Genomic DNA, 19,897 nt, shown 5'->3' with positions numbered 1-19,897 from the left:
GTATATTATTAGTTTTTCTTTCATAACACGTATGATCGGCACTTGTGATGTGCCCGTTATTGAGATTATATATATGTAAAAATGAAATGTAAAGCATGAAATTGATGTACTTATTAGATTCTGATAGTTGGTAATAATTTCAATGTCCTTTATTGTAATTCACAATTGTTAAGTGTTGAGATATTTGTTGTGTTTTGTAAAGACATTATCTTTATGCTAAAGAAGACAATGTGTCAGCCATTATTATCCAACTTCTCGCTTACTATTTACATGAAGTGCACATACTCACCAAGGAGATTGATGGGTGATTGACAGCTGACAGAGCATTCAGCACCGAAGTAACGAGGAAAACAAAGAGAGAGAGAGAGAAGGGGAAATTTGAGAAAGGCAACCAGAGAATTTTGTTCTTAAGAAGTTTTCAAGAAAACATGATAGTCAGGAGAATATTAACAGAAGATTCCAAAAAGGAATTGTAGCACTGTGAATCTCTAAACTAGAAGAGTTGAGACTGTCAACAAGTGTTTAGTAAATAAAAGAAGATATTTAGAGTTGGCATTCTAATTCAAAAACTTTTCATTCAGTGTTTCCTTGAACATTTTTGTCTTCTGTCTTAAGGATATCAGATCTATTTGTTATCTACTGGACAAAGTAATGGAATTAGTAAAATCTGAAACTTTAAAGTGGCTTAACATAAAGAGCTCTACTTAGATATGTTGTTTATCTCTAAGTTGTGTACCAAAGAAACTTCTTTCTCTGGAACAAAAATTGGTAATTTGTGCATCAAATTGAGCTGTCAGAAGTAAGAATATTTATACTCCAGTGAAACGGGAGGAATGATTGAAAAAATTGTAGGCTAAATAAGGAATTTAAAACAAGGATCCCATGGAAGTGAAGAGATAGTTCTATGTTTTCAGGAAAGGGCCTAACAAGAAAACTGACACTGAAACATTGTTATGTAAACCAAGTATTTAATCTGTCTGGTAGACATTATTAAGCATATGTTAAACAAACCATTTATAGAAAGAGTCAGACAGTGAATGATTGTATTCTTTTTAGATAAGGAGATATCTAAAGTGTAGACTTATTTTGAATGCCTTGGATCCAAATAATTTTGTAGTTATTTATGTAATTTTATTTACATGTATATAATGTCTTAGTTTCATTAAATGTATATATATTTTTTATTTGATCTTGAGTCAGTGATTTTCTAGATTCTAAAAGAAATAGAGTTAAAAGTCATTGCACCAATCAGAATTGAAATCTTGTGTAATTACCTAACACTCGGTGTAAAACACAATCTCTTTACAGAGATGAAAAATGATAAAAAATAAAGTGTTGTGTGTTGATGGCAGTAGGGTAGTTGTGTGTAGTTAGAGGATTAAGTAGAGGAGATGATGAGAAGGGTGTATCAAAGTAGTGTGCCAACCCATGATAAGTCCTTAGACTGCTTGGAGGTGTCACACGTAATAATAGTAATAAACTCAATGAATGAATTATTTTATATCCTTTGTTTCTGATAATCCTGGAATTAATAAATAAGCATAACAATTTATTTCTTGGTCTATAAGCAGCCTTTCTTACCCTAATAAAAAAAATAAGTTGCAAACATTTATGATTTTCTTGTTAAAATCTAGTTAAAATGAATACAATTTTTTGTGAGACAACTAGACAAAATATCCAGCACAAACAAATGAAAACATGAAATATAACTTTATAAAATGTGAATCATAGTATAAAAAAAAAGAGAGAATAAATCATGAAAAAATAAAAGAGACTTACTCTTCGCGTTACTGATTTGTCAATCTGATGTGGATCACTGGTCTGCAGAGTCATAAGATCAGCATTTAAGGTTCGGATTTTTTGCAATCTTAGCCTTACATATTTTGCTCTTGTAAATTCCTAGAAGTACCATATATAATTCTTAACATCACATCCCATTCTATATATACCAACTATCATAGAAATATGACAGGGATGGTTTAATGCTAACTTATAATGATATATTAATGAATATAACACTTTTTTTGAAGGTTAGTCAAGTGAGTTTTAATTTATCGTCCTACATGTTTCACCGATTTTTGCTATCGGCATCTTCAGGAAATACAATTGGTAAGCTATATGAAGATTACTAAAAACAACACGTAAGTCCACAGTAATAACTTTAATTAATAAATAAGGTAGATATTTCGTGCTAAAAATAATAGTACATCTTCAGTGTTACAAACAGATAGGAATAGAATACAAGTAACGAATATTCGGTGGATCACCTATTAAATACAATGTTGTTGCGAGCTAGGAAATGAAAGAAATTAATAAATAATTAATATTTAAGATAATTAGTTTTTTTAATGGTTACATAAAATAAAAGTCTCCCAGATCTTCGAGAGAGAGAGAGAGAGAGAGGCAATCATTTCGATTTAAATTCGGTCAGTGTAAAAAAGCTTCACAACTTTCTTTAAAGAGGCGTACATATTTGAACCTGCATCTATGAAGTAGAATAGCTTTATCCCACTGGATATTATGGGTAGTGGTAATACTGTGTTGTGCTAGACCCAACTTCTGAGGTTTGTTGTAATCAATATAATATTGATGTTCTTTAATTCTTTTTTTTTCCACAGAACGACCAGTTTGTCCAAAATAAGAAACATCGCATTTACAAGGAATTTTGTAAACACCAGCCAAAGACAGAGATGACAGTTTATCTTTTATAGAAGGCAATAAGGAAGAAATTTTGTTGATAGGAATATAAGTAGGAATCAATTGGTACTTTTCTAAAATTCTACCTATAGGTTCTGAGATTCCTGGAATGTAGGGGATTGGAACTCTGCGAACTTTTGAAGAAACCTTAGGTATTGGAACATAAGATTCAATTATCTGTTGGATTTGATTAGGGTTGTAATTATTAGATACCATTAACTTTTTAATGATGGAAAGTTCTTGATGTAAGATTTCTGGAGAAGAGCAAACTTTATGTGCCCTATTAATTAGAGATTTAGGAATGCCAAATTTTTCAGATGTATGGTGAGCAGACTCTTTATGAAAGTATCTGCCAGTAAATGTGGGCTTTCAAAAGACGCTTGTAGATAAGGTACCAGAAGAAGTTCGAGTAAGCAGGATGTCCAAAAATGATAAAGTACCAGAATTTTCCTTTTCCATGGTGAATTGGATACGAGGATGAAGGCTATTTATCTGTTGTAGAAAGGTGGAAAGCTCATCTTCAGTATGTGACCAAATGGCAAAAACATCATCGACATAACGATACCAAAGAGATGGTTGAGGGTGAATGGATGAAAACATAGTCTCTTCGAATTGTTTCAAAAAATAGTTAGCCAAAGGACTACCCATGGCAATACCTTCAACTTGTTTGTAGAACTTGTTTTTCCAACTAAAATAACCTGAATGGATAACAAATTCGAAAATTTTGCGATATCTGGAGGGTAATCTTCATATAATAAATTGACTGTGTCGGCTAATGGGATATTGGTAAACAGAGATACAATGTCACAATTTAATAATTATACTATGCCACAAGTTCCTCTAAAAATAAGCTATATGAAGGTAACAGACTAGGTTTTTAACTGACAGTTCTAATTCATACAAAATTAGTATTGTGCAAGACAATGCACGTGTCTTGGGAACATGATTTATTTGTTGCGAGACATAATGGAAGTGGCTTGAAAGTTCATTTCTTTGATGTTTAGTGATCTGATTAAAGCTTTCCAAATTTCCGGTAGGATTAGACTTTGATTCTTATTTAGGTTTCCTGTTGAACGGGCGAGCAGCCCGTTCAACAGGAAACTGTAGCAGCCTCCTTGAAGGTTCTGGAATGGTAATTCTCTTCTATATAAGGCATAGGACTCTTATCCCACTTAATGAGATGGTTGGTAGAGGCAAAGTGGCAAAAAAGGCCTGAAATATCTTGTCTGTTGTTTCTGACATATCCTATGTGTCCCTTCTGTCTCGTTTCGAAGCTTCTAGAGGTATGACCAACGTAACTAACACCACAGGAACAAGGTATATTTACTCCAGAGTACTTGTAGAATGGATGAGGGTCTTTTGGTGATCTTAAAAATTTCCATTCTACAAGTACTCTGGAGTATATAATATACCTTACTCCTGTGGTGTTAGTTACGTTGGTCAGACCTCTAGAAGCTTCGAAACGAGACAGAAGGAACACATAGGATAGGTCATAACTTTACCAGCCGATTTTACAGTTTTTGCTTTCTTGGGGGTAGGAGAAGACAGATGCTTCCATTCACTGCTTTGTTGTTTCATTGTAGGGTCATAATGATACAACCAAGCTTCATCTACTGTAATGATGTGTTTTAAAAAGTTGTCGCCTTCTTGTTCCAGTCTTTCTTTCCATTCTGTGCACACATCCACTTGATGCTGCATTTGCTCCAGTGTCAAGAGTTTGGGAATCCATCGGGCGCAAACACGTTTCAGTCCCAAATGTTCAGCCATGATTGCGCCAACACTTCCCACAGAAATATTCAGGACAACATGCAGCTGGCATGCTGTAATTCTGCGATCCTCCTTGATGATAATCGCTGCTGCGTTGATCATTGTCTCTGTGATGGACATTGAAGGTCTTCCCTCACGTTCAAGATCTTCCACATTTTGCCTTCCTTCCTTAAAAGTTTTATGCCAGTGAAAAACACTTGCCCTCGACATTGCTTCATCGTGGAAAGTTTCGCATATCATGTTAAAAGTGTCCGATGCCGATTTTTGCAAACGCATACAAAATTTAATCACATAACGCTGTTCCAAGGACGCTTCCATTTCGATGACTGGTCATGGCTCGTAGGCACGCCGAAACAAGCTTGCGTTTAATCACATGATACTCTGGCACATCAGCCCATATCTATCAACCTCTTTTATTAATACAGACAGCAACATTTCTTTATTCCACAGAAATTAATATTGTGATGAGTGGTTTTGCGACAGTAAAATTAGTCTTATTACTTATTGAACAGCCCTTGTGTATGTATATATATATATATATATATATATATCAAACCCACACATCAAAAGCTGCAAAATCTATAACACATCGATGGTTCATTAAGTCGGAAACTGGACAGTAAATGGATGTTGATGAGCAGCTGCTCTTATGCTTCCATTTTAAAAAGAAATTAGAAGAATAATAGCAAAACGTTAAGCTGAGTATTTTACATGGATGTACCTATAGAAACATATAGTAGAAAATGAATGTCTATGAAAGAGTTATAGGTGTACCACCCAAATATGTGAGAAGAATTTCAAGGTTGAGTAAATTTGGATGTATGACTGAGAAGCGATATCATGAGCAGAAAAGAATCTAGTTTTTTGGAGGCTGAAGAAGAAATGACTGAGTTTGCGACAGGAGAGATCAGAGAAGTGAGCCCAAAAAAATAACAATAAAGAAAAAGAGCAGGCAACATGGTTATTAAGGACAACAAATCTACAATATGAGCAGATATTAGCCAGTCAAGACAAGAAAAATCCTAGAATAGAATAACAGAGAGAGAAAGAGATGTGGCAAGGAAGAAAGAATGAGTTTCTAATCATATGGTAAAATGATGTTAAATGATGAAAATGGTAATAACCTAGTAACTGCTGCTGGAGAAGACAGTTGAGGAATTCAGTGAAAAATTCATCACAGTAATGCATTATCAAAAGAGTGGCATCATTGGAAATTTGAGTATAAACATATTGAGAGATGGACTGATATTGAGCAAGTGGGTGCTACATGACAATTAAATAACCCTAATGTTAATAAGGCAATAGGACTTGATAATATATCTTTGTGTTTTAAGGGAATGTTTCAGGAAATTAATAGAGCCTTGTCAACCTTAAAACATCTTGCAACAGTATGACTTGTAAAACTAGCAGAGTGTTGCATGAATATGTTTTGGGATCATTATTATTTAACTTATATATTAATGATACTGAATGGGTTTATTTAGAGATGGGCAAATATTTGCAGATGATGGAAAGTTGGGGAGAATGAAGAATGAGGTTCATGAGAAGTACTGACCTTCCACAAGGATCTGAACAGACTATATGAGCAGGCAAGTGAGAGGTTTAGAAATTTGATAGCAAGGAGATGTAAAGTAAAAAATGATGAGGAAATTTTGAAGAGGAGGGAAGGAGTTGAGAGATCTGAGAATGGTGGTTGACATGGACTGGATAGGACTATTCCTCAAGTTGTGAAATAATCACATTGGATTACTGAATTTGTGAGGAGGCTATTGACATGCAGAAGTTAAGAGATTATAGTTTCATTGTATAAGCACTTAATGTCCCATATGGATTACTTGTGCAGGTTTGCCCATCTGGTTTTCATGGGGATGAAGATATACTGGAAATGGTCCACAGAAAACTGAACAAATTTCTGGTCTGTGAATACTGAGTATGAGGACAGATTGACAGGGTGTCCTTTGCAAATCTTCATAAATAAGAAGAAGAGTATTGCAGGATATGATTAAAGTGTGTAAATTGGTAAGCAGTTTTTAGAAGGCTAATGTAGAAGTGATTTTTCATAAATGGAAGGGGACAGGGGTAGAACAGGAGACCATCCCTGGAAAATGTATAAGTAAGGAAATTATTATTATTATTATTCAGGCCTCCATGGAGTCAAAAGACTCGTCATGGGAGGCCTGAACTCGTCCTTCCTAAAAAACACAAAGGCTATCAAGACTCATCAAGGGGAGGTCTCCCCCCCCCCTAAGAAACACAAAGTCTATCATACCATTCCTTAAACTCATTGACCGTTCTCGCTCTCACCACTCCATCAGGCAATGCATTCCATGGATCAACCACCCTCCATGCAAAGAAACCACTCCTCACCCTCTTGCTCATAGTTTCCTTTCGTAACTTCCAGGGATGGCCTCTTGTCATCACTCCTTCCCGCTGTTCAACCAAGCGAAAGAACTCCCCAGTGTCAATCATGTAACCACCTCTCGACAGTTTAAAAGTCTCAATCATATCACCTCTCCTTCTTATATCCACCAAACTCTGCAGTCCAGATTCCCTCAGCGATCCTCATAACTATCATTGTACAGTCCTGAAATCATCTTTGTTATCTGCCTTTGTACACTTTCCACAGTTAATTTAACCCCTTCAAATCCTGGGAACCAAATCTGAGAACAATAGTCCAAGTGTGGTCTGATCAGGGTCTTATACAACGGAATGATAACTGTTTTATCTCTGCAGGTCAGCGTCCTTCTCATTATTGCAGCAATACTCTGTGTTACCTTCACCACCTTTGCAATATGTCCCCTAAACTTCAGGTTTCTATCAATCATCAACCCCAGATCTCTTGTCTACCCTACTTCCTCCAGTATAACTCCTCCCATAGAGTATGCAGCATCCCATCGATGTTTCCAAAACCTCAAGACCTTACATTTTGCTGCATTAAACTGATACCCTCATTCATTTGCCCATCTATCTAGCTTATTTAAATCCTCTTGCAGGGCTACCACATCAGCACTATTACTAATAATCCTTCCCAGCTTCGCATCATCCGCAAACAACTGAATATCCCCTTGCAATTGTCATTGATATAAAAGTTAAACAACATAGGTCCTAGTACTGAGCCCTGTGGGACCCCACTTGTAACCCTCTGCTTCCTTGAAACTGCCCCACCATACAACTCTCTGATACCTATCGGACAGCCAATCCTAAATCAAGTTGACCAATCTGACATCCAGACACATGTGCTGCAACTTAAATATCAACTTATCATGTGGCACCCTGTCAAATGCCTTCACTTAGTCTAAGAAAATGGCAGCATATGCCTTTCCCTCATCTAACGCTCTTGTAACTTTATCATAAAAGGCTAGCATATTGCTAAAACAAGAGCGCTCCTTCACAAATCCTTGTTGACTCTCACAGATAACATTACCCTCATCTTCCCAATGCTGCATACAGTCCTTCTGTATACTAGTTACTCTACTTTCTCCAAGATCTTACTAATTACTGATGACACACAAACTCGTCTATAATTAGCCACTTCCAGTCTGCTACCGCCCTTATGCAATGGCACTATCTTACCTTCCTTCCATTCCATGGGCACCTTTCCCGCAGCCAGAATTTCATTGAAAAGCCAGGTCAAAGGCACTGTCAGTTCTCAAGTACATTCTCTCAAAACTCTTGGTGAAATACCATCCCGTCCCACAGCTTTACGGACATCCAGAATACTCAGTATTTGAAACACACTCTTCTCCTGTACCTCTAAACCTCGAACCTACCCTATCCCTCTAGCATTAAAACTGACTCCCTCAGGATGAAATACTCCAATAAAGTGTTCATTGAACAATTCCACTATGTCCTCTGCATCAGTTACTCTATTTCCATTTTTATCCCACAATATCATTCTTCCTCAGTCATTTCTCCTCCTACTGGCAACATATCTAAAAAATTCTCTAGGATTTTCTTTGGATCTCAGGGCCAATCTCCTCCCATATTCCAGTTTCGTCTTCCTTACCATACTAGTTACTCTTCTGGCCTGCGTCTTATACTCTTCATGCATTTTCTCTTCACCTATCTCCTTATATCTCTTCCATAGCCTCTTTTTCGCATGCAATTCCTGTTTAATATTGTTTGTCATCCACTTTACTCCAAACTGTGTCCTCTTCTTCACTCGTGGTATACAACTTACCATTGCTGCTAACAAATATTCTTTCATAATTTCCCACACACTAATGATATCCCAGCCTTCCAATTCCTCCCTCCATGAAACTTCCCCAAGTTGACATCTCAGACTATTATAATCACTTGCCTTATAATTCCACATTCGTTCCCGTCTCTTTGATACTCCTGCATGTCTATTCATTTTCCTAGTCAAAACCATATGGTCACTCTCTCCAAATGGTGGGAGAGATGTCATCTCAGTTATTATCAACTCTTCTGATGCTATAACCAAATCCAAAACTCTTGAACCTCTTGTTCCCTCTATTACATGTTGCCTAAGACATTTGTCCCTCAAGAATTCTAGAAATTCCATTCCCTTATTGCTACATGCATCTTCCTCTCCCCAATTTATACTACTGTGGTTAAAATCTCCAATAACAATCATTCTTCTTTCACTTGCCAAACTCAACTGTCTAAACATTTCCTGGTCCCCAACCCTCTGTGCTCCTGGGTCTGTAGCAACACTCCACTAAATATCCTGTCTTGCCCACCTCTACCTCACACCATATGCTTTCAAAATCATTAGTGTTGTTGCCTTCCAAAGTCTCCACTCTTAGAGGACATAGGTCGTCACTTATCATAAGCTATACTCCACCACCACGCTTTCCCTTCCTATCCTGCCAAAAAATGCTGTACCCAGCGACTTCTATTCCTGTTATTATATCCTCTTCTGTCAACCACGTCTCAGTGATCCCAATAATTTTTGGCCAGGCTGATGCTATCTGCACCACCAATTCCTCTCCCTTATTCTGGATACTTCTGGTATTAGTATAAAGCATATAAATGCCATTGTTTCTATACCCAGCATTATCCCCTCTAGACTCCACTGGGCTCAGTGTTACCTGATGTCGTCCCCCTTCTCCCAAGTACCCATTCCCACAAAAGGCCAGCCCTGCTACCATCCCCCTGGGACACACTGACTTGTTCAGAACAGCAATCTCTCCAGATGCCTATGTCCTTTCTCATTCATATGTAAGCGGTCTCTCGCATACAATTCCTATCTGTCCTGAAATGCACTCCAAGCATCCACATATTCCAGTCCTCTTTTGTCACACATTCTAGCTATTATGTCATTCAATATTACTGCTCTTCTGCTCAGCTCATCATTATCAAACCTAGGCAACGCACACGCTATCTTTCCTCTCTGTGTCTTCTTTCGTACCACCTCAAGCAAGAATCTCATATCTCTTGCTGCCCTATTTATGCCACCACTCAAGTCATTTGTTCCCACCATCACAATCATCTCATCCACCCTTTCACCTCTCTTAACTGCCAATACCACACTTTCTATCGTTCCTCCTGGCAAACACTCCTCATGCATCCTATCTTGAACACCACGGATCATTGAGTCTGCATACATTATACCTCTTACCATTCCCTCTCTCCTATTGTTTCCATTTTCTCCTCTTCTTTCATTCCCATACCTCTCTCTCTCTCTCTCTCTCTCTCTCTCTCATTCCGTCTCTCCTACTGTTCCTATTCTCTCCTCTTCTAGCACTCCCATACCTCTCTCTCATTCCGTCTCTCCTACTGTTTCCATTCTCTCCTCTTCTAGCACTCCCATACCTCTCTCTCTCTTACTGTTTCCATTTTCTCCTCTTCTAGTACTCCTATACCCCTCTCTCTCATTCCCTCTCTCCTACTGTTTCCATTCTCTCCATTTCCATTTCCACATCCAATTCCATTCTCTCCTCTTTTATCATTCCCAAATTTCTCTCCTCTCCTATCATTCCCAAATTTCTCTCCTCTCCTATCATTCCCAAAACTCTCTCTCTCCCCTACTCCGATTTGCCTTGCATTTATCTCTTCCATTCTCCTAATCTCATCTTTCATACTTCTCCCAAGACATTCCACCTCCTCTTTCAACTCCTCTATCTCCCTCTGAAGGTCAGTCACTCTTAATCGAAATTCACTCTCCCAAACAAAACCATTTCCTAAACTTTAACAGTCACTCACGCCTTCTACACTATCAACTATTATTTTCTCATTCATTTTTTTTTTCCTTCATTCTCTCCTATCACACTACTCGTCTTCCTATATTCATTTCCTGTTCCTGGAGCAACAAGGTCGGTTATTGAGAAGAAAGTTATTTGCATGGTGTGGTTGTTGAGTGGAATGCACTGTCTGTGGGCATGATGAGTGTGAAAATGCTGAATGAATTTAAGGCACAGTCTGTTGTGTGTGCATGATAGTAATGATCTCTCGCAATGAGGTCTTTTCATTCAATGGAAGTCTGTGTTAATAAGTGCTTATCTTCCTATTTTACAGTTACACATAGACCCACATGATACCATGCAGGTTTTTAAAACCAGATCTAATGCAATAGGTTAGTTTTAATCCTTATTCCTGTAGTATGTTGTGTGTCCTTCTGGCCAGTTTACTTGTTTTGTAGGATGAAACCCACAAGTTTCCAGGAGAAAAAAACCTGCTATTTCCATATGAGACTGGCCAACTCACCTTAAGATGAAAAGCCTTAATAAAGGTTCTTCGCATCCTAGATGGGATTCAAACTCAGGTCTTTCCAACCAAAATGCATCACTGAAACTGACTATGCTATGGAGGCTTTAATAATACTTTACAAATTTAATTTACTATCTACACTAAAAAAAATTGTGCCTAAATTAAAGAAATATTTCTATTCTATTAGTTCTTCATTGCTGAGAATGCAGTTAATGTTTTTCCATGTTCATAATTTTCTTCTGTGTGTGCATGTGTGATAGTAATGATCTCTCACAATGATGTCTTTCAATCCATGGAGGTCTTTGTTAATAAGTACCTTTCTTCCTATTTTACACTTATGCATAGATCCCGGTTATATTTCCATGATTTTTCAACTATCTGTCATAAAGTGAAAATATAATCCTTACAATGACAGAGGAATTTCTCTAATAAGTGGTCCAGGTAAAACTTATACTATCATACTAGAGAAGAAGCTGACAAAAATTCTGGAAGAAAAACTTGGAGAAGAACAAGATGGCTTCAGGCCAAACAGAGATTGTCAGGATTAGTGTTTCAGTTGACAATAAACATTTGAAAAATCATGGGACTTAACAAGGATCTCTACATAAGTTTTGTAGATCTGGAAAAGCTTTTCAAAACACCAAGTGTAGGAGAAATGGAACATAATACAGAGCAATATATAATGTATATTTAAACTGTAAGTAATCAGTTGGAATTGAAACAAATATAAGATGATTATTTAAAATAAGGGATATTACATCCAATATTGTTTCACAGCTGAAAAAGAAACTCAAAGAGTTTCATGCCAAATATAGAAACTATATAAAGTTTGGCGAGTCCAAGTGTAAGCAAATACCTGGATAGTGCAACACTGAGGCAACTCATAGTAAGGGTGGAGCAAGCTCCGATCACTATTCTTGGTATTTACCCATAATGTGAAACCCAGCTCCTAGGAGCTGTATTACTGTTTACGTTATGAGAGGTCACTACCCAGACCGGTTTCAACCTTTATTGAGGTCTCATCAGTGAGTAGCTAGACCTAGATAATACCAAGTTTATAGCGAACAGCGCTTACATACCCTACTATAAGATTGCCAAGAAAGTGTCATAATAAATTACTAAATATATGAAGAGCCAAAGGCCTCAATTCGGCGATATAAAATTATTTAAATTAAGGGATATTACATTCCATATTGTTTCACAGTCGAAAAAGGAATTTAAAGAATTTCTTGCCGAATATAGAAACTATATGAAGTTCGGCGAGTCCAAGTGTAAGCAAATACCTGGATAGTGCAACACATAACCCATTTGTGTTGCACTATCCAGGTATGCGTTGTCTATCCAGGTATTTTCTTACGCTTGAACTCACCAACTTGGTATTATCCGGGTCTAGCTACTCACTGATGAGACCTCAATAAAGGTTGAAACTGGTCTGGGTAGTGACCTTCTCTCATGTAGAATAGTAATACAGCTCCTAGGAGCTGGGTTTCACATTATGGGTAAATACCAAGAATAGTGATCGGCGCTTGCTCCACCCTTACTATGAGTTGCCTCAGTGTTGCACTACCAAATGGGTTATGTGTTGCACTGTCCAGGTATTTGCTTACCCTTGGACTTGCCGAACTTTATATAGTTTCTATATTCGGCATGAAACTCTTTGAGTTTCTTTTTTCGGCTGTGAAACAATATGGGATGTAATATCCCTTAATTTAAATAATTTTACGTCGCCGAATTAAAGATTTTGGCTCTTCATATATTTAGTAATTTATTGACACCTTCTTGGCAATTTTATAGTAGGGTATGTAAGCTCTGTTGGCTACAAACTTGGTATGATCTAGGTCTAGCTACTCACTGATGAGACCTCAATAAAGGTTGAAACCAGTCTGGGTAGTGACTTTTCTCATAGTGTAGAACAGTAATACAGCTCCTAGGAGCTGGGTTTCACATTATCGGTAAATACTAAGAATAGTGATCGGAGCTTGTCTACCCTTACTATGAGTTGCCTCAGTGTTGCACTACCAAATGGGTTATGTGTTGCACTATCCAGGTATTTGCTTATGCTTGGACTCGCCGAACTTTATATAGTTTCTATATTCGGCATGAAACTCTTTGAGTTTCTTTTTCAGCTGTGAAACAATATGGGATGTAATATCCCTTAATTTAAATAATTTTACGTCGCCGAATTGAAGCCTTTGGCTCTTCATATATTTAGTAAAATATAAAATGGTTTAATGTAAAATCAGATGTAAGACGAGGGTGCATACTATCTCAACTCTAATTCATCATCTAGATCAGGGGTAGGCAACCTTTTTGGATTGAAGAGCCATTTTTAAAATTATATCTGTTAAAAAAAATTAGGGAGCCGCACACAGTGATGAGCAACCAATGGTCCGCGGGTTGCATGCGGCCCTCTCAGGTTTTTTGTGCGGTCCATGGTGTTCGTTTTGTATGGCAGAATTATTATATTTTAATTAAAAATCTATTTGATAAATGTTGATTTTTACATGTGGATTTATTTGTGCAGGTTAAAAAATTAAAATATACCTAAATAATGGAAAATAAATTAATACTTTCTGATAAAAGAAAAAGAAAATATTCTTTATGCAGATCGAACCGAGTATTTGATTTACTATTTAAATGCTCATCACTGCTTTAAATTTAGAAACTACATTGAAAAATATTATTATTAAATTATTTATTCAGTTTTTTTAACAGTAACACGTCATCATACTTGTAAAACACGGGGTGGCATGTCACACGAAATTATATGATATTTTTAAATATTAAATAATAAAACAAAGATTTCCTCCTCCTTACAAAAACATATGTATAAAATCCAATAACATACCTATTTCTTTAATTTTTTTTTTTTTTTAATTTAAAATATCTTCTTAGTGCGACTTTTGCTGTTGAATTTCTTGGGATAGTTTCTCAATATGTGGCAAATACACCGTAATTTTCATTTTCAAACATGAAAGACTCATGTTGTTTAGTACACTTCTCAACTTTTAATAAAATTCATATTAGAAAATATTTGCTCACAGAAATATGTTGATCCGAAAATCGATAGAAGTCCAAATGCATATGTTTGAAATCACCGAATGTAAGTGTCCGGTAAACAATTCCACGTGTCAAATACAATCTGATCTTGCTTTTGAAGATCTTCTATTTCAGACCATTTTTTTCTATTGCAAGGGTAGATTTTTGTCTTTCCAGCTCCTCCAGATCAGCTTTAAGATTTCTAAATTTTGAATTCCACAAATCCTGGGTTTTCAGGTCCTCTAACTGAAGTTGAAATGCAGCCTCATCAATTCCAGCAAAAGGTGAAAAATTTAATTCGGCAGGATTAATTTCAAGTGGTCGCAATAAAAATGACATAGTTGCCTTGTTCTTTCTAAACTCCTCAAATCTCCCATTAAATGCAGATCACATATTTACCACAATTTCTTTTGAGAAAGGTTAAATTTATGAAATTATTATCATAGCTTGTTATTGTTAATATTTCTTCAACATAGGAAAATGTAATAATGTGCCTTTCTCTAAGTCTGTCGCAAACAAATATAAATTTTTGTTCGAACGAAATCACTTCTTCTAAAAGCATAACTGCTGTATTTACCTTTCCCTGTAGTTTCTTATTTAGTGAGTTTAAATGGGAAGTCATATCCACCATAAAGTAGAATTTTTGTAAAATGTAAAGAAGGATTATCGCATATGATTTCAAAGCGTTCAAACATGAAAGTATTAAATTTTTCAGCATCGCATGTGCTATTTTCAATTGTAAAATATCCTTGACTTAATGTAAAATGTCCTTGATTAAATGAAAAATGTGTATTTATTGCAAATGCTAAATTTAGGGGTTTTTAGTTTCTAATTTAATAAATAACATTCATTTTGCATTATTCAAAAATAGATTGTTTAATAATGAAAAGAGCCACAATTATTCATTCAAAGAGCCGCATGCAGCTCTGGAGCTGCAGGTTGCCAACCCCTGATCTAGATGGATTACATTATGAAAGAAAACAGCATTAAATCTGATATTAAATTCAGAGATATCAAACTCTTAGCTTTGTGCAGATGATGTACTCCTTAACACATTCAGTGAAAGTCTTCAGAATTTTCTGACTAAATTGAATAACAGCTGTAAAAAATTTGGCATGAAAATCAGCAATAAAAAAAACAAAAAATTATGAAAATAGGTAGGAACATAGAAAACTTAATGGAGAACCTATGGAGTAAGTAAAATATTTCAGCTATTTAGGCACACTTCTTAGTGGAGATGCCAAATTAAATATAGAAATAGACAACAGAATAAGCAAAGCTGGTATGGTGGCAATCCAGTTGAATAAAGATCCTTAGAATTGCTAATCCATCATTCTTGTAGAGATTGGGATGATGAATCAAGCCTCTTTGAATTTTTTATTCCTACCAAGTTTTAGTGCAGGACAGGGAATGTGTGCAGTTCCAATTAATTCTATGACATGTTTGGAGGGCATGATCAGAAAGGCTTGTTTTACCATAATGAAGGAATTCAATGTATTGTTTGTGTTCTATCTTTTCTTACTGGGATTGTGTCTCCTGTTTCCCCTTAGGGTACATTAGAGGAGAACTAGATTTTGTGTATCATTGGATGGAAAAGGTAGGGAAGGAGATCTTTAGATGGGTTTGGTATGCTTTTTTAATTTTGTGGATGGGTAGAATATTGTCTTAATATTGTATTTATGCAGTTTATGTCTTTTTTTTTTTTTTTTTTTTTATTGTCCTAACATACAGCATGGCTATGGCATTTTTCAAAATTTTTTTTATCTTTAGTAGCATTATTGTGAAGGATTGATCCTGTGAATTGTTTTTTTCTCATAGCCATCCTTACCTAATGTCTTTGCTTATAATTTCGTATTAATTCTTCAGTGCCTGCCCATCAGAGCAAATTGTGAAGTGGCAATGGGCGGGCAAGATTGCTCAAAGAGAAGATCAACAATCAACAAAAGAAGTACTGGATTGGATTCCACAGGAAGAAAACAGACTGTGACACCGACCAAAACCACAGCAGATTGATGATATCATTAGATTTGCAGGAGATTGGGGAAGAAGAACCATTGACAGAAAGTTATAGAGTCATCCTGGAAAGACCTTCATCCAGCAGTGCACTGACAATGGATTTGATGATGATATCCATCACATGAAGGTGCAATGCAAATTTCCAACAATATTTGCCTCTTCTCCCCACCACTGGATTTTATCAATGTCAGAATTTCTTAACAGAAGTTTTTTTATTGAGAAATTTATGCACTGTGTGTATTTCTCATATTCATGCCATAGCCTTCATATTCACCTGGAACTGTTTGACTTCTTCTTCTTATTATTATTATTATTATAATAAGGTACCATCATGGAGTCAGAAGACTCATCATGAGACACAAACTATCCACACAATCTATCATACCTCTCCTTGAACCCATTAATAGACAAAGCACTCACAACTGACTCTGACAACCCATTCCACTCATTCACAACTCTCCAAGCAAGGGAAGACCCCTTGTTCTGGCCCCTCCAGCCAAGTGCTGAAACATTTCCCCTGTATCATATCCCCTCTATTTCTACTATCAACAAACTTCTGCAATCCACACACCCTCAACCTACCGTCATAGGGAACATTCCACAGACCACACACCATCTTAGCCAGTTGCCTTTGAATCTTCTCCACTGCTTCTACATCCCCAAGAAACCCAGAAGACCAGACTTGAGTATAGTAATCCAGATGTAAATATCAAGGCCTTATAAAGGGGAATAAACTTCCTTATCTCTGCTTGTTAATGTGTTCTTGAATAGCCAAGTAATCTTATGGGCTACCTTAGCAACTGTAGCAATATGTCCTCTAAACTTTAACTGTTTGTCTACTATCACCCCTAAATCTCTAGCTTCCTCTATTTTGTGAAGTACAGTGCCATCAATGTAATACACAGCTTGTAATCTGCTTATCCCAAAATGCATAACTTTACACTGAACTGAAACCAATTATCTTTTGCCCATACTGACAGCCTATTTAAATTGTCCTGCAAGCTCTCCACATTGCCCTAATTAACTATTACTCTATCTAATTTTGCAATATCAGCAAACAACTGAATATTTCCTATATCTAGAAAGTTTTTTTACCTTGGGTATTTTATAAACTAGGTTTTTAATCCTTTTTCCCAAGTAAGCAAACAGACAAGTAAGTCAAGTTTGCGGCTGCACGTAATGCAACACTAGGCAACTCATTGGAAAGGTGGAGTAAGCTCTGATCACGTTCCTTAGAATTTTCCCCCTAATGCAAGGCGCATTTCCTTGGAAATGTATGATGCTATGCATTAAGGTAATGGTCACTACCCATACCGGTTTCGACCTTTATTGAGGTCTCGTCAGTGGGAGCCAGACCTAAAAAATGCCAAGGGTGAAGTAATACAGAGCTTATAAATATTTTACCTAAACAGGTTGCCATAAGGTGCTTTGACCTCATTAAATAAAAATCTCAGGATGAGAGTAATATGTACAAAGTTTTTTACCTTGGGTATTTAATAAGCTAGGTTTTTAATCCTTTTTCCCAAGTAAGCAAACAGACAAGTAAGTCAGCTTGCCTATTTAAATTGTCCACCTTTGCAACGAGTTGCCTAGTGTTGCACTACGTGCAGCCGCAAACTTGACTTACTTGTCAGTTTGCTTACTTGGGAAAAAGGATTAAAAACCTAGCTTATTTCCTATATCATTTATGTACAAATTAAACAACAATGATCTCAGCACTGAACCTTGTAGCACACCACTAATCAATTGTTTTCACCTCTATTCTGCTCTCCATATACCACTTTTTTTAATATCTGTCCAGCAGCCACCCTCCTATTCACTTAACCAGTGTCATATCCATCCCCATTTGTTCTAATTTGTGTAACAGAGTTCCATGTGATATTCTGTCAAATACCTTTGCAAAATCCAGTAGAATCATTGTATAACCATTTCCTTTATTCAACTCTGCTGTTACTCTATTATAAAAAGATAAACAATTAATAAGGCATGACTGACCCTTCACAAAGCCATGTTGTCCCCTCATACAGTATCATATTTTTATCTACCCATTACTGAATTCTCTTTTTGACCAATTTTTCCAGTACTTTTACCACCACACCTGAGATACTGATTGGTCTATAATTTGCTAATGAAGTCTTAGAACCTCTCTTATGCAAGGGAATTATTTTGCCCTCTTTCCACTCCTTTCTAACTCTACCAGAGCTGAGACTTAAATGAAAGAGCTCAGTAAGAGGCACTGCCAGTTACCTTGCACATGCTCACAAAACCTAAGTTAATATCTCATCTAATAACACAGCTCTCTCTACGTTGAGATTCTGCAATATCCTAAGAACTTTGAATTCAACCACATCTGTTCCCACATTAGTATCTGTCACATATGTTAAAGCAGCAACCTCACTAGGATGATATATCCTTGCAAAGTGGTCACTCAGTAACTCAACTATTTTATCTGCTTCTTTCACTTCATGACCATCATCACTCATTAAGGTTAGTCTTCCATAATCATTCTTTCTCTTACTTGCCGCATAATGAAAGAACTCCTTGGGATTTCATTTGGCCTGCTCGGCTAGATTCTTCTCATAATCTGATTTTGCCTTCCTTGCCATGCTGGTCTTTATTGCCTGAGCCTTGTACTGTTCATGAGTTTACTGGTCACCTTTCTCCTTATATACCCTCCACACCATTTTCTTCTTCTGCAGCTCATGTTTAATTATATTATTCATCCATCTAACTCCTACCTGATTACCCCTCTTTACCTTAAGTATACAATTTAATATTACTTCTTCTAGATGACCATTAACTATATCCCATGCAATACTAAAATCCTTACACTGTAGTGTTTTATGCCATAGCACAGATTTAAGCTTCTTCCATAATCACCAGCCTTGTATTTCCACATATACCCCTTCTTGACAGAAAATTCCTCATGTTGCACAATCTCCCAAGTCAAGATCTCATGGTCACTTTCACCAATTGGAGAGAGTGTGTTCACGTTGGTTATAGATAGCTCTTCTGATCCTATGACCAGGTCCAATACTCTCACACTCCTAGTCCCCTCCATCACATGCTGCCTCAAGTAATTATTTCTTAGTAGGTGCATAAATTCAATTTCCTTCCTGTCATGTGACCTTTCTTCCTTCCAGTCTATATCTCCATAGTTTAAGTCCCCCATAATAATCACTTGACCTGTATAGACTCATTAGGAACATGCTCTTCCTCAGTTCGCTTCTATTGTAGCAAGGTAGGAGACTTACAATCTTTACCGTCTCGCTCTTCAGTTTGTCTCTAACAACTCCTTTACATCCTCCCTCATAGAATACTTCTCGTCTCTCCAATCATTTGTCCCAAGCAAAACAATCAATTCCTTCAACTAACCATTTTGCATCCAGATTACATGACTAATATTGTGAATTTTTGCTCCAGAGAAACACAACTTTGCCACACTTTTATTAAGTACTCCCCTGATCATTGAGTCTCCATAAATAATTTTCTCTTTGAGTTGTTTTTCTTTTTTGTTTGTTTGGTCTTTATTAGTACTTTGGACTGCCTTCTTGTTTCTCTTCTTGACTCCAATAAGTTCTTACTGCTATTGCAATTTTTCAAGTTTGTGCTTTGTCATGTGAAAGATAACGTTCAAGCATGCTAGTTCTTTATTTATGTCAGTTTTGTTCTCCTCTATTTTCTTGGCAATTAATAACATCATTTT

At 36.5% G+C, this 19,897-nt stretch overlaps 1 protein-coding gene across 1 annotated transcript in view; it reads right to left on the bottom strand.

Annotated features, from left to right (window-relative positions):
* LOC150095284 (laminin subunit alpha-1-like) overlaps positions 1–19,897 on the bottom strand; it is a 1,249,242-nt gene that overhangs the window by 1,124,067 nt on the left and 105,278 nt on the right. The window contains exon 6 of the mRNA XM_090410638.1: positions 1,780–1,899. Coding sequence (XP_090266764.1) covers positions 1,780–1,899 — 120 coding nt within the window. The remainder of the gene's footprint in view (positions 1–1,779; positions 1,900–19,897) is intronic.

The sequence above is a fragment of the Typopeltis vanoorti genome, chromosome 20 (assembly GCF_054136105.1).
Source record: "Typopeltis vanoorti isolate ZY-2024b chromosome 20, IOZ_Tvanoo_1.0, whole genome shotgun sequence".
Lineage (NCBI taxonomy): Eukaryota > Metazoa > Arthropoda > Arachnida > Uropygi > Thelyphonidae > Typopeltis > Typopeltis vanoorti.
The sequence above is the reverse complement of the archived record's forward strand: the minus strand, read 5'-3'. Positions and strand labels throughout refer to the sequence as shown.